The 14,331-nt window shown below is 47.4% G+C and overlaps 1 protein-coding gene across 12 annotated transcripts in view; it reads left to right on the forward strand.

Moving 5' to 3' along the window:
• Positions 1-5,759: 5,759 nt before the first annotated feature.
• zbtb40 (zinc finger and BTB domain containing 40) overlaps positions 5,760-14,331 on the forward strand; it is a 14,309-nt gene continuing 5,737 nt past the window's right edge. For 3 of the 12 annotated variants that reach the window (XM_080301454.1, XM_080301457.1, XM_080301460.1), the window contains exons 1-9: positions 5,977-6,017; positions 6,931-7,113; positions 7,426-7,850; positions 8,196-8,338; positions 9,485-9,698; positions 9,872-10,243; positions 10,923-11,129; positions 12,989-13,153; positions 13,805-14,019. In XM_080301454.1, the coding sequence (XP_080157580.1) occupies positions 5,992-6,017; positions 6,931-7,113; positions 7,426-7,850; positions 8,196-8,338; positions 9,485-9,698; positions 9,872-10,243; positions 10,923-11,129; positions 12,989-13,153; positions 13,805-14,019 (1,950 nt within the window). In that variant the 5' untranslated portion in view covers positions 5,977-5,991. Of the gene's footprint in view, positions 6,018-6,372; positions 6,832-6,930; positions 7,114-7,219; positions 7,266-7,425; positions 7,851-8,195; positions 8,339-9,484; positions 9,699-9,871; positions 10,244-10,922; positions 11,130-12,988; positions 13,154-13,804; positions 14,068-14,331 lie in introns of those variants that run through there. The other 9 variants (XM_080301455.1, XM_080301459.1, XM_080301458.1 and 6 more) reach the window with 8 other exon arrangements.

Below are 14,331 nucleotides of genomic sequence, written 5' to 3' on the forward strand. Positions count from 1 at the left end.
AGGTAAATGCAATTCCCATTGCTACATCCCTTTTCTTTTACAAAGACAATGAACTATTCATAAGTTGAGAACTCAATTTGCAACTGGAACAAAACTTAGACATGACATTTCTTTGTTAGACACAATTTTCTTCAAAAATAAAAATTCTTTCTTCCACTTACTTTTTTAGCTTTCTTTCTATTTTCCTTTAGTATTACTTTTATTCATTTTTTCTGTTTTGTTTCTCATTTCCTTATTTTTATTTTTTTTTTTCCTTCCAAACAAGTAAACAGATCACAAAACCATAACTCAAAATATTATCACAGATGTTCTGCTCTGTTCTCTAACCAGTAAACAAATCACAACATATAACTCAAATGTCGTCACAGATCTTTTTTTTTTTTCTTTTGCCTTTCCTCTGACAAGTAAACAAATTACAGCGTATAACTCACAGATTACCCCTTAATTGCATACATAGTCCTTCAAATATCCAGGTTGTTGTACTACCCGTCCTGACCTGGTAGTGCTGTTTTGTGTGTTCTCTTTGCTCTTTGTCGGCACAGTAATGTTCTGCCCCTCAGGCTGGAGATGTGCTGACATGTCTTTTTTGACCTCCGTAGCTCGCCTCAGATGGCGACGATTCCTTCTGAGGACTCTGCCGTTGTCCAACTCCACATCATAGGATCTGTTTCCCAGAGTGTTACACACTCTAGCCTTGGTCCATAAGTTGTGTGGTTCAAAAGGTTGAACTCGCACCAAGTCCCCTGGGTTTAATGTGTCCATGTCCTTCGCTGTCTTGTTGTAGTACTTTGTTTGTCTCTCTCTGTTTTTCATCAGTGCTAACTTGTTGTCAGTCACTGTGGGTTGCAACAATCTGTCTCCTATTGGGAGAAGTGTCCTCGTCCTCCTGCTTAACAGTCTCTGTGCAGGGCTGGTAGTTAAACCTTGTGTTGGGGTGTTTCTGTGGTCCAATAAGGCCAAATATGGATCCTGTCCAGCCAATTTCGCCTTTTTCATGAGTCGTTTGGCAGTTTTAACGGCAGACTCAGCTTTGCCGTTGCTCTGCGGATAGCCAGGTGATGAGGTATGGTGTCGAAATTCCCATTTCCGGCTGAAGTTGGCAAACTCTGTTGAGCTGTACTGGGGCCCGTTGTCAGAAAAAACAATATTTGGGATTCCCTGACGTGCGAAATGAGCCTTTAGTTTCCTAATCACAGTACTCGACTTGGTATCAGGTAGATAATCTATCTCCCAAAAGTTGGAGTAATAGTCAACAGTTATTAGGTAGTCCCTACCCTCAAAGTTGAATAAATCTGTCCCCACTTTGGTCCATGGTCTGGTGGTCGGCTCGTGTGGTTTTAGTGTCTCTTTCTGTTGTTTTGCATCCACAGACCGACATATGTCACATGTAGCGATGTACTTTTTGATGTGGTCGTTCATACCGTGCCAGTAGACGCAGTCTCTAGCTCTCCTGAGGCACCCTTCTGTGCCGATGTGTGTTGAGTGAATTCGCTGGGTTATATCTGCCTGCAGTGCTTCTGGAATCACTACTCTCTCTCCCTTGAAGACCAGTCCATCCTGTGTGCTCAGTTCATCCTGCAAAGATTGGAACTGGGTTATTTCAACAGGTACTTCTTTCTTACAGGCTGGCCACCCCTTTTGTATTGCTTTTATCAGCGTTTGTAGTGTGTGGTCGGTTCTCGTCCCTGCCCGTATTCTGTCCATGCTTTCTGTTGAAATAGGTACATAGTCCACCATGTTGACACATTCTGTCTCCAACTCTGTCTGGCTTTTGATGCTATCCTGCAGGTAGGCCCTACTCAGCGTATCAGCAAGTAGCATGTCCCGGCCTGGAACATATGTTATGGTTATATCATATTTTTGCAGCCTTAATAGCATCCTTTGCAGTCTCTTAGGTGCATGTAACAGTGGCTTTTTAATAATGTTCTCGAGTGGCTTGTGGTCTGATTGCACTCTCACAAGACGACCATATGTATATTGGTGGAATTTCTCCATCCCAAACACAATAGCTAAGCATTCCTTTTCAATTTGTGCATAACCTCGTTCAGTGAGCGTCAATGCACGACTTGCAAATGCCACTGGTTTTCCATGTTGAGTCAGAGCTGCTCCCAGTCCTGTCTCGCTGGCATCACACTGCAGCGTCAGCTCTTCTTCAGGGCTGTAATATTTCAAAACTGGGACTTGTGTTAGTTTTTCTTTCAGTCTTTTAAATGCATCTTCCTGCACGTCTGTCCACTCCCATAGGCTATCTCTGTGCGTCAGTTGTCTGAGAGGCTCACAGTCGTCTGACAGATGCTTGTAAAACTTTGATAAATAGTTGACCATTCCAACTAGTCTCTGCACCCCTTTTATGTCAGTTGGTGCTGGCATCTCTGTGATGGCCCGTACCTTCTCTGGGTCTGCTCTCAGCCCCTCTGCTGTGAGTAGATGTCCGATGTATGGTACTTCCTGTCTTCTAAGCTTGAGTTTTTCCACATTTAATTTGATGTTTCTCTCTCTGCAGCGTTCCAGGAAAAGTCTCAGGTTTCTGTCATGATCCATTTCTGCCAACTCAGTCGTCTCTCCTTTTCCAGTGATCAGGATGTCATCAGCAATGATGTATGTGCCTGGCAGGTTCTCTAACGCTTGCATCAGTTTGCGCTGAAAGACCTCTGGCGCTGGGCTGATCCCCATCGGCATTCTCAGCCAACGAAAGCGACCAAATGGTGTTGCGAATGTCGTGAGATGGCTTGACTCTTCTGTAAGCTTCACATGCCAAAAGCCATGTTTCACATCACAAACTGTGAAAACTTTCGCTTTTGACACATCTGGCAATATGTCATCTATTGTCGGTAACGGGAAGTGACTACGCTTCAAAGCTTTGTTAAGCGGTCTTGGGTCAATACATATCCTGGGTTTGCCATTTGGCTTCTGCACTGTCACCATCCCACTGATCCAATCAGTACTACCTTCCACTGGTGCTATTATTTGTCTGTCTGCAAGGCTCATCAGTTCCTCTTTCAGTGGTTTCATCATCGACACTGGGACTCTGCGTTTTGGCAGTTTGACTGGCTGCACTGTTGTGTCGATTTCCAGCTCATATTCACCTTGCAAACATCCATCTCCTGTAAACACATCCTGAAACTCAGTCTTTATCTCTTCCAACAACCATGCGTTTTTCTCTGATGGAGCTGTTGTCACTGAGCTGTTCAAAGCACAGATGTTATCATAATTAACTTGTATTAGCTTCATCGCTTCACTAGCTGTTCTCCCAAGTAGAGGTGTTTTACAATCCTCCTCTACCACTTGGAACTCGACTCTGTACTTTTTGTTGTTTCTTGGGTTTGTCAGCTTGACCTTACACTTTCCTAATGGACACAGCTTTGACTTATTGTACATCACAAGAACCTTGTCTGTGTGCTCCATTTTGATGTTCGGGTTCAACAAGTTGATGGGAATAACGTTGCAGGTTGCACCACAGTCAACTTGAAACTTGACCAGGCTGTTGCCAATCATCATGCCTGCAAACAGCTGTTCTCGTTTTTTCATGTCTGATTCTTTGATCTGGTTCACTTCTACTGCAGTCTGTGTCATAGCTGTGACAGTCATTATGTCTTCACAGGAATCCGAGTCCTGCTCCGTCACTGTGTGGATCTTTTTTCCATTTTCACTCTGTCTGCTTTTACTCCTGCATGCTATAGCAAAATGATTTTCTTTGCCACATTTTTTGCATTTTTTTCCATATGCTGGGCATTTTGATTTGAGTCTTTCATGTGCTCTTCCACAAAATCTGCATGATATCTCTTTATCCAGTCTTTTTCTCTCTTTTTGTTTTACTGCATGCAGTTCCTCTATAGCCTGTCCCGCTATTGTTTTGTTGTATTCTCTTGAAATCTCCATTGCTCTACAGATATCTAGACATCTGTCTAATGTGAGGTTCTCTTCTCTGAGCAACCTTTCCCTCCAACCGGAGCTGTTCGTGCCACAGACGATCCTGTCTCTGATCAGTGAGTCTTTTAATTGTCCAAAGTTGCAGGTGCTCGCCAGCATTCTCAGGTCCGTAACATATTTATCAATATTTTCTCCAGGAGCCTGATTGCGTGCAAAAAATCTGTATCTCTCGACAGTCTCATTAACTTTGGGATTACAGTGTTCATCGATTTTTCTCATCAGCTCACTTACTGTTACTCTTGCCTCAGCTCCGATCAGCGTTCCACAGAGCTCCCTGCCCCGTTCCCCGATCAGATAGTAAAACAGCTTCACTCTCGCCTTTTCCTCAGCATCCGGCAGAGCTAGTTCCGTGTAGAGTGTAAACTCTTCTTTCCATGTTTTCCACGCTTTAGACAGGTTCACTGAATCCATACTCCACTGTGCGGGTGGCTTCAATCCATCCATCGTAGACGCCGCTGCGCTCTTCTCGTCAGCGTCTCACTTGCTGTCCTGAGCCGTTAGCACCTCCGAGGCTAACTAGCCTAGCTGGACGCGTCGATACCGTCCGCTCAATCTGTTGTCTTCAAAGCGCGGTGTGGATCACTCTAGACCCCGCTGCCACCATGTTTCATCTTGTTCTCTCTATAAACTTCACAAGATGCTCGGTTGAACTTTCCCTCCTCCGAGGTAAACTTTTATTAAACTCTTAATAAACAGTCATGAGTCTCCGGTTCTCACCTTCCGGTGTTACACTCTCAAGACCCCGGGTGGAACACACAGGTAAATGCAATTCCCATTGCTACACATGGGATACTTGCTGATCAGTGTTCACTAACAGCCAATGAATGAACTTGCTCCAGGTTGCAGCAGCAGGTCGTCTGCGATCATATCGTCCTGTTCCGAGATGGTCTGTTGTTACCTGGCTGGACTGCATCCCTGTGGTCTTCCTCTGTGGTCTTCCTCTCCTCCTGCCTGGCAGCAGGTCATGTATAAGCCATGCCAGCCGCACCTCTGTCTCCAAACTCCCGCCTGTGCTGTCCCTTTCATATCTTCATCACTCACTACAAGCATCTCACGCCCTCCAGCTCCGCCTCTCGTCAGTGCTGCGTCTCGGGCCCAAACATCAGAGCGGCTCTCGCTGCCATCTTGTAAACCTTCCCTCTCAGATATTACACCAACACCTCTCCACCCTACCTGCACCTTCACCTCCTCTCTTGTGCACTGTGCCAGCTGACACCAGGAATTTAAGCCTGCCCACATTCACTACTTCCAGTTTCACCTTTCCACCCGCCTCATGTTCTTTTACCCATTTTCATTGGTCTTTCTGCACAGACACTGTAGCTCAGTGTCTGTGGGTATCACAGGCCATACAGACTTCATCTGTTACTCCCACCCTCACTTTTCTGTGCTTCCTAACTTCCTCACACAGCATCACGGGTCTTGCCTCAGCTCTATTGTATATTTTCTGTAGATGAGACGGTGCAGCAGCTTTTTGTTTTCTTGATACTTCTGCATGAATAGAAAGCAAATATCACATTTACTACAGATGTCCAATAAGTCATCTACTACGGCTGCTCATTGGATCAGACATGGTCTCAGTAGTTGAAACCTGCACCGTTATTTTCCTGTCAAAATGTTCTTGTTATCTCAATTCTAGTGAACCACTGAACTAATGAGTTCTTGAACTTGGGCCGAAGATAACTGAAGGACTCTTTGTTAAACTGTTGTTGTCCTAGTCATGCTTTGGTTTGCATCGAGTGCTCTCTGAAACATCCCACAAATGCAGTGAACTGAGAGGAAGTCAGAAATGTTCAAAGCAACAGTCGCTGTGGTGAACGAGCCGCTTCCTGACATCGAAACCAGCGGTGCGCAGCCTCTTGTGCTCCCCGGACGGTTTAACGTCAGACCGTCACGGAGCGGCCTTTAAGGTGTGGCGGACAAATGCAACAACAAAACGATACGACCGAGAGAACCGCGGCGGTATTTTGTAAATATAACAGTAAACGTGAATTCACTGTCTGTTAGCAGCGTGCTGCTGAAACGCGCCAACACTGACGGTAACGTCCTCCTCTCTGCCCCTTAATGCTCTCTGGTCGCTATAGTAACGGGTACGTATTTCTTTCAAAATAAGACGCACCTACAACACGACTAACCCCCTGGAAACCAGACATTTCACACCCGAGCTTCAACTCTCGCGGCCCGGTGCCAAACGACTCACGGACCGGTACCGGTCCAGTGCCCGGGGAACATCCGCTGTATTACGAATATATAACAGATTCGTGTTCCAGGCAAAAGCTTTTATGTATTTGTCGTTAATTTAATAATTTTGAGAGAATATATTTGTAATGAACTGTGGAGCTGTTGTTTGACACGAGCCCACACCGCACGTCCCTGAATGACTGCTCCGGTGAAGGCCCAACGGTCATACAAACAGATTTAAAGCGAACCGCTCGCTGTGATGACACTTCTTCAACCGGAAGTGTCGCAATTTGTTCACGTACTGCGTGTCGCCATTTTCAAAACAGTTGAGCTTTATTGCGCACGGCAGAATTGTTCAGCAGAGAAGTTTAAATAAAGACTCGGATTGAATAATTCAAGGTACAGCCCTTAGTGATGGTCTGGGGTTTATTCTACTGGGAGCGCTCCTGTATCGCAGCGTGCTTCACTAATATTACAGGAACTAGTTAGCTTCTCTGGAGCACATTAGCAACCTTAGCTAGGCTACAGCTAGTTACATTCCGGTAAACACTGTTTAAGAAGACTGAACGTTAGTTGCTGATCAGACACCACGCGTTACCGTGTCCGGCATCACGTGGTGCTTCATACACTAGTTGATGTTGTAATAAAAACATTAGCTTTTTACACAGTAGTCGGATAAACTGCAGCTTTGTGTGAGTCTTTCTCGTGCTGCCGGCGCACAGAGTGAGTACGCTATAAACGCAGTTTTAGTGAAAAGTACCAGTGATGAGTTGTGATAATGCTGCAGGCCTGATTGTGTGTTTGGACATGAAACGATTACAGCTGTGGTTGGTGCAGTCGCCCTGAAACCAACATGATGGAGCTACCCAACTACAGCAGCCAGCTGATGCAGCAGCTGTGGGCCTTGAGGAAGGACGAGCACTTCTGCGACTGCACCATCTTGGTGGGAGAGGGTCGTCATCGCGCACATAAACTGGTGCTGGCTGCCTCCAGCATGCTTTTCAGGTAGACCTGGTGACTCTTCTGCAGTCACATATTTGGACCTTACAGTCGTTCATCTAATCTCAGCAGCGCTCCTGTGGAGTCAAATTCAGCTCATGAACTTTTAGTTTGGCTTTTTTAAAAATGTGTTTATTGAGGACCATGAAATCTAACACGTGAGTAAAGTTTATGAGCAGCTGTTACAGATGTGCTCTTTGTGTTTGCTCCCGTCATACTTTAATATTGATGCCAGCACGGTGTACAGGTGGCTGCTGCAGTCGCTGTTCGCTTTTATTACACTGCAGCTTAAAAGCAGAACGGTGCTGTCTCCGTCAGGTCTCTCCTGGATGGCTCCGACACCATCTCCATCGACACAGCTGTGGTTTCCTCGCAGGAGTTTGGCTGCCTCCTGGACATGGTCTACACTGGTAAACTGCCTCCAGGTAAACACAACGTCAGTCGCATAGTCGCCGCTGCAGACAGCCTGCAGATGTATGACGTGGCCGTTGGCTTTAAGCAAGTCCTCACCAGCCTGGTGAACCAGAAGCCCGCGGTATCAGTGAGCTCCGCTGTGCCACACCTCACCGTGACCGACAAAGCCCCGAATATGAAGCCTGAAGGCTCAGCCTCGCCCAGCAAGCACAACCCGTCTTCAGACGAGGCGGAGGTGACGGACGAGCTGAAAAAAGAATCGTTTGAGCATGACCGCGATGACGAGCCGGCGATTAAAAGGGCCCGCGTGGAGCTCCCTGACACATCAGGTCATTCTTATGTTTAAACCCGTAGTTTGGGGAATTTAATAGTGTGAGTCGATCTAGGAATAATTCAAATCACACGTTACTGGAAATAGAGTCTAAAACAGGCCTCGAGGGCCGGTGTCCTGCTGGTTTTAGGTGTGTCCCTGATCCAACACAGCTGATTGACCTCCAGATGTTCTCCAGAGGCCTGCTAATGAGCTCATCATGAGATTCAGGAGTGTTGACCCAGGATGAGATCTTAAACCTGCAGGACACCGGCCCTCCAGGCCTGGAGTTGCCCACGCCTGGTCTAAAATAGTCTCCCTACAATAAACAAGATAACAACTAGACTTTATTTTCTGTCCACAGGGCCCGAAGACATCAAATCCTCAGAAGGTGGCGACACGTCGGCAGCCAGGCTGTCCAGCGAGTCTGGTCTCCTCGCCAACACGTCGTCTGTTGTGGAACTGCTGAGCCAAGCAGCAGAGAGCCTGACAGAAAGAGAGCGACAGGTACAACAGGAAGCCCTGGTTCTTCTACAGTTTGACTCCATCTAATACCACCTTAGCTCACGGCTCGGCTACCTTTAACACCCAAAGAGCCGTTTGGACCCGGTTTCATAAAAAAGCCACCGAGCTGCAAACACATCCAAAATGAAGCTGCCCCTGTAAATACTGACCTTTGACCTTCATGCTTTGTAGAAACAACGACATACAAAGTGTGTTGCTTATGAAACACATGAAGTGCTACAGAGAAAACTACATTTTCTTTATGTACTAAAATACTAACAAGAAAACAACACAATAACAAGCTGGAAGGATTCACGTAGCAAACTAACGGTCATCTCGCCTCTGAGCCTCCTGAGCCTCGAGCTGAATTTAAGAAATACATTGGAAACAAATCTCTGTGTCACTGAAAAATATCTGCATCATCATAAATATTAATCTTACCTGGTTAATGGGACGATGGGAAGTTCCCGCTGTCGTCTGTGAGGCGTGGGTGGAGAGCAGCTGCTCACCTCCGTCTGTGGAGCTGAGGATCCACACGTTCGTGTCGGGATGCCGTTGCACGTCTCGGTTACCTCAGCATCACTGCAGTTATTCTCAGTGACAGTGGCCTCCTGAGGTGAAGTGTGGCGCTCGTTTGACCGACGAAAAATAATCAAATATCATTTAAATTTCATATTTCAAGATCACAGTAATCTCCCAGTGTAGAAGTCACTAACACTAATAAACACGTTTCAATTAAACACTATTCATTTATTTAATGTATTCATTGTCCCAGGCCCCGCGTGGCTCCAGAGCCGCGGGTTGAGAACCCCTCCCTTGCACGTTGTTTAACATGTTTGAGCCCTGAACAGTAGCTCTCCAGGCTGTCCCCCTTTGTTGGACAGTGTCAGGAATCACTCGAGCACAGTTGTGGCTCCACATAGAAGACGACCACAGTAACCGTGTATCTCTACGTACTGGAGCCAAAAGCACATTTCTGTTCCCATTTCGCTGACCGCACCACCTCATGGTCAGCGTACTGTGAGCGCACAACTCGCTCTGAGCTACAGCTGTGACGGCTCCTGGCTGTAGCTCGAGGGCGCCATCTACTGACTGGAAGGTTGCTGCTGCTCCACAATTTCATTTTGTTTGCACTTTGTGCTCTCTCAGGTTGTGTGTCGGTGCTGTGAGGAGGCTGATCCCAGCTCCGTGTCGGAGAAGCTGATGAGTAAAGTGAAAGAGGGTCAGATCGGAGAGGAGGGGCTTATCAAGCTGCTGCGCACCGCCAAGCAGAAAGCTTCATCGTCCTGTCCCACACAGCTGCTCCCTCTGCTGGAGGAGCTGGAGAGGAGCGTACGGCAGCCCGATGGCAGCCACACTGGAGGTAAAGACGAGCACCGGGAGTAACATGAAAGACGATGTGTAGGTCTGTCTTCATTAAGGACAGCTCGGTATTTATATACATTTGTGTCCGTCCAGCAAATGGACAGGATGTGATAGGAAGCTTTTTTAGTGGATGTCTTCTACGTATTTTGAGTCTGTCGTCCATGTTTGCAGCTGACTCAGAGCAGGAGAACAGGAGTGAAGATCGTGTCCAGGAAGAAGATGAAAACGGTGACAAGGAGGAGCAGGAAGATGCAGCTGTAGCAACCGAGTGTTCCCCTCCCTGCTCCTCTCCTGCTTCCTGTCACGCCAAACCTTACTGCTGTCACTGGTGTAAGAAGAGCTTTGATTACAAGTGTCGAATGCTAGCACACATGAAGCGCTGCTCCATGTCCCAGGAGTGTGAGCAGCAGTGTCCCGAGTGTCCTGAGAAGCTGTCTAAGCGGGCCCTGCAGCGCCACCGGGCCGAGGCTCACCGCAGCGCCACGCGGGTCAAGAAGAAGGCGGCCTGTGACCTCTGCGGCCGCACCTTCGCCCACCCGTCGGGTAAAGTCACGTGACATTAAAGCAAGATTATTGATGTGATCAGTGTCTGTGCTGGAGCAAACGGCGTGCTGATCTCACAGCTGTTCTCAGGCTGCATCCACAGTGTTGGTGTTTGATAATGATCAGAGCAGGAACCGTCGATGAGGTACTGACGTGTTTCTTATTATGGCTTCTGGTTTCAGCATTTACTATACAGAAGCGTCACAAGCAGTAACACTACCTGAATTATCAGGTAAATATGAATGTAATGAAAACATGGGGCTGCTGGTTTAATCCCAGTCAGAGATGGAAGCTGCGAGCTGGCAGCCAGCACTGCTAGCTGCTGCTGTGCTTCTGTTTCTTTTGTTGAGTGGAGTATAACTTTGTGCTGCTTTACATTTGATGTTGCTGCTAGGCTACAGTCTAAATCTCAAAAGGACCTGAAACAGGTCATTTCACCAGCAAAGAAACCGTACCTGACAGATGTGTGGTTTCCCCGCTGTGCACTCGACTCTGGTCAGCACAGCTGCAGTGCGTACAGCGTAGGCAGCAAACGTGTGCTGCCGTGTGCAAAAGGACCGTGGGAAAGATCACATCTGTCGTAACATGAACTCTGAGCTCAGTTTGGGGCCAGCTCGCGCGTCACAGCACAGCGATCGTTTCACTTTGTTCCATTTAATGAGTGCTTCTCATTTCTTAGGTATGATTTACCACAAGCGCACTGAGCACTTTGAAGAGAAGCCGTTTGCTTGTGATGAATGCGGCGCGAAGTTTGGTGCAAACTCATCTCTGAAGAATCACATGAGGCTGCACACAGGGGAGAAACCCTACCACTGCAAGCACTGTGACATGAGCTTCAGCGTGGCTGCTGCACTTGCATACCACACCAAAAAGAGACACTCTGAGGGTAAGACACACACACACACACACACACACACACACACACACACACACACACACACACACACACACACACACACATTTGGGGTTGTGTAATATACAAGTGGTGATATGTGTCTTTCACGTGTAACAGCTTGTCACTGATACAAGAACAAAACAAAGATTCAACATCCAGGACAAACCAGAGAGATAAAGTGTTGAGACTTCAAACCCACAGAGTTATGATGATGTTATTGATAGGTGACACACCTATCACCAAGGAAACCAAGGGGAGAAAGAGAGAGGAAGGAGGGATGGCACAAAGCGTGGAGGTTGAAAAGCTCCGTTTGGCTGGCTGTGATATCCACCTTAGTGGTGTCAGTGTGGAGCTGTAGAGTCCCGCGCATCATCACAGTGCACCAGTATGGTTCTTTTGTTCCAGTTGAGGTGACTGTGCTGTTGTAGTGGGCAGGGCTGTGGTCATTACTTTTAGGTCTGTGTTTATTAAAGACAGTGGGCGACCACTGCAGGGTTAGACTGGGTTTTAGGAGAGTGTTACTGGGAGACAGAGCTCAAAGAGCAGCTTTAAGCCTGAAGCCTTTTCCAAAAGCATGAATCAAGGCTGAGCTGGACCCAAGGACCTGTGCTACACAGCTCGTTTGCTTCATCTGGATTCACCCTGACATGTCCATCAGGTTCTGACTCTGTAAACCAACCCGGGGTTTCCCCTTCACGTCCACATGAAGGTGTGCTGTCGGCAGGATCGGGCTAATCTAAGAGATCCCGTGTCACAGATCATGTGACTCAACTGGTGATTCAAATCTATAAGGAACATAGGAATATAACAGTAAACTACAAGGTCGTATAATTATCACATTAAAAAGTCTGCTGTGATGCTGCTGCTGGAGGTTTGTGTTGCTAGAGAACAGCAGGAAACAAGGATAGGCTTGGAGACACTGGTTCCCACTGGAGACACTGGTTCCCACACAGTGGGAGGACGTCACTGCCTTCAAAGATGAAGCTGAAGGATCACGCTTCAGATGAATCTTGGATGGATTTGTGGAAATTTGTTGAATAAAGTTGAATATAAAGTTAGAAATAAGAAACACACCAGCACACATGACAAAAGAAGAGGAATCTAGTGGTGGTGGAATAGCTGAGGAACATGGAGCGCTTCATCGGTAATCACACTACCTGGAACAAGCCTTTCCCAGCAGAAACACAGGCTGAAGACTGAAATGCTTTCAGATGTTTGTAGAATTTGATGAATGAGCTTAATGGTATAAGATCAGCAACCAGCCAGCTGAAGTGTAAAAAGCAGCAGTGGTGAAAAATGTGCTAAATGAAGCCGACAAAGTACCTAAACAGAGCTTCATTTGGTGAAATGTGCAAAACATGACAAGCAGAAGGTGCTGCGGTTCATCCAAACGCAGAGAGGCAGCTGAGCAGGCAGCTTATAACCTCCCGTGTGACACAAACACACAGGAGGCTGATGTGCGTCGCAGCCGCGCTGAAGACTCGAGCGTACAATGCTTTTTAAAAGCAGCATTTCAATAATAATCCTGCAGAGAAGCTGAGAGTCGCACAGACGCACAGAGGTTTGTGCGACTCAGCTCGAGTCTGTGGACAACAAAACACAACAGCGCAGCCAAACTGGGCAGTTTCCAGTCTGGCTGTGCTGTTTTGTACTTTTCTGCCCACCTTTAAGGCCTTTGGGTCTCACTGCATCTGTGTGATGACGGCGCGGCGGCGAGCCAATCAGAGGGTGTCCTGGCTCCTCCAGGCTGTTTGCTGTGCAACACCCAGAAACCAACAGCGTGCACAGATGCAGTATTTCTATCATGCAGCATGTACAGACAACATTTGTGTGCTTCTTTGATTTTCCAGGGAAGATGTATGTGTGCCAGTACTGCAAGGCTGTCTTCGCCCAGTCCATAGAGCTGACGCGTCACGTGCGGACGCACACGGGAGACCGGCCCTACGTATGCCGAGAGTGTGGCAAAGGCTACAGCCAGGCCAGCGGGCTCACTGTGCACCTGCACACCTTCCACCGTAAGAACGTTTTTGCAGTAAAGTTTGGAAATCTGCGTTTACATACTGGCTTCTCTGACATATGAAGGACTGGCACTGATGATCCATACATGCAGCTGTTTTTGGGGTGGGGCACTTTTCATTTAACAGCCATGTTGTCAAAGGCGGACGTGTTCCTGTAGCGGCTTCAGGCCGACTGCACCTGTACGTCCCAGCTGATCGCTGCCCTGTGACTATTACTGACACGTCAGACGTCGTGTCTTCAGCCTCGCAGACGACCTCTCAGGTCCTGCCGGGGCCTCACATCTCACCAATGCCAGTAACAGTCTCATATGTACTAATGGTGTGAAACCCAGTAGAAGCGTGGATCAGATCTGCTGCCTGGGTCTTCACAAATCACCTTCATCATCACACTGCAGCCGTGTTTCCCCACCTGATGGAGCCACGGCACGTAGGTGCGCCGTGGCTCCATCAGGTGGGGAAACACGGGTGTAGCTGCAGCCCGACTTAAACTCGTGCCAGTTATCAGAACACATCATGAAGGGGTTGCACCAAGGTTCAGTTTCCTTTCCTTACTGGGAGCAATGGGATTCTTCAGGGAATGCACCAAACACTGTGGTAGCTTGTGTGTGCTGGTCAGGTTTCAGTGACGGTGTGTTTGCTCTGTGTCAGACCTGTCGGAGCCCCACGACTGTCAGAAGTGCTGTCTCAGCTTCTCGTCGCTGGACGAGCATCGGCAGCACATCCAGGAGTTTCACCCCAAGGAGTTCCACAAGTGTCCCACCTGCAGTAAGCTGTTTACCAGCGCCGCCCTCCTGGACAAACACAAGCCCACGCACACTGGGACAAAACCCTTCAGCTGTGATCTCTGCAACAAGTCATACCAGGTACACCGAGCCAGTTGGACACCGTGACGACTCCATGTTTGTAAAATGGTAAATGGTCTGTATTTATATCCGGTTGTTCAGTGATGACGTGACGAATCCTACTTCCGGGCCTAAAGTAGTCTGCGTTTAATATGGCTTTTGTGTTGTTAACATGTTTAATGTTTTGTATTTTCTTCTATTTAATCTCAAAAAGCTCCTAAAACAGTCAGTGATCCCTGTTGACCTCCCTCGGCTTTTATTACCGCTAATCATTTATTTAAGCTCAGTTTTTAAAACCTTAGGATGTAACTACAGCCCAGCCCATGCAGCAGT

The sequence above is a fragment of the Astatotilapia calliptera genome, chromosome 5 (assembly GCF_964374335.1).
Source record: "Astatotilapia calliptera chromosome 5, fAstCal68.1, whole genome shotgun sequence".
Lineage (NCBI taxonomy): Eukaryota > Metazoa > Chordata > Actinopteri > Cichliformes > Cichlidae > Astatotilapia > Astatotilapia calliptera.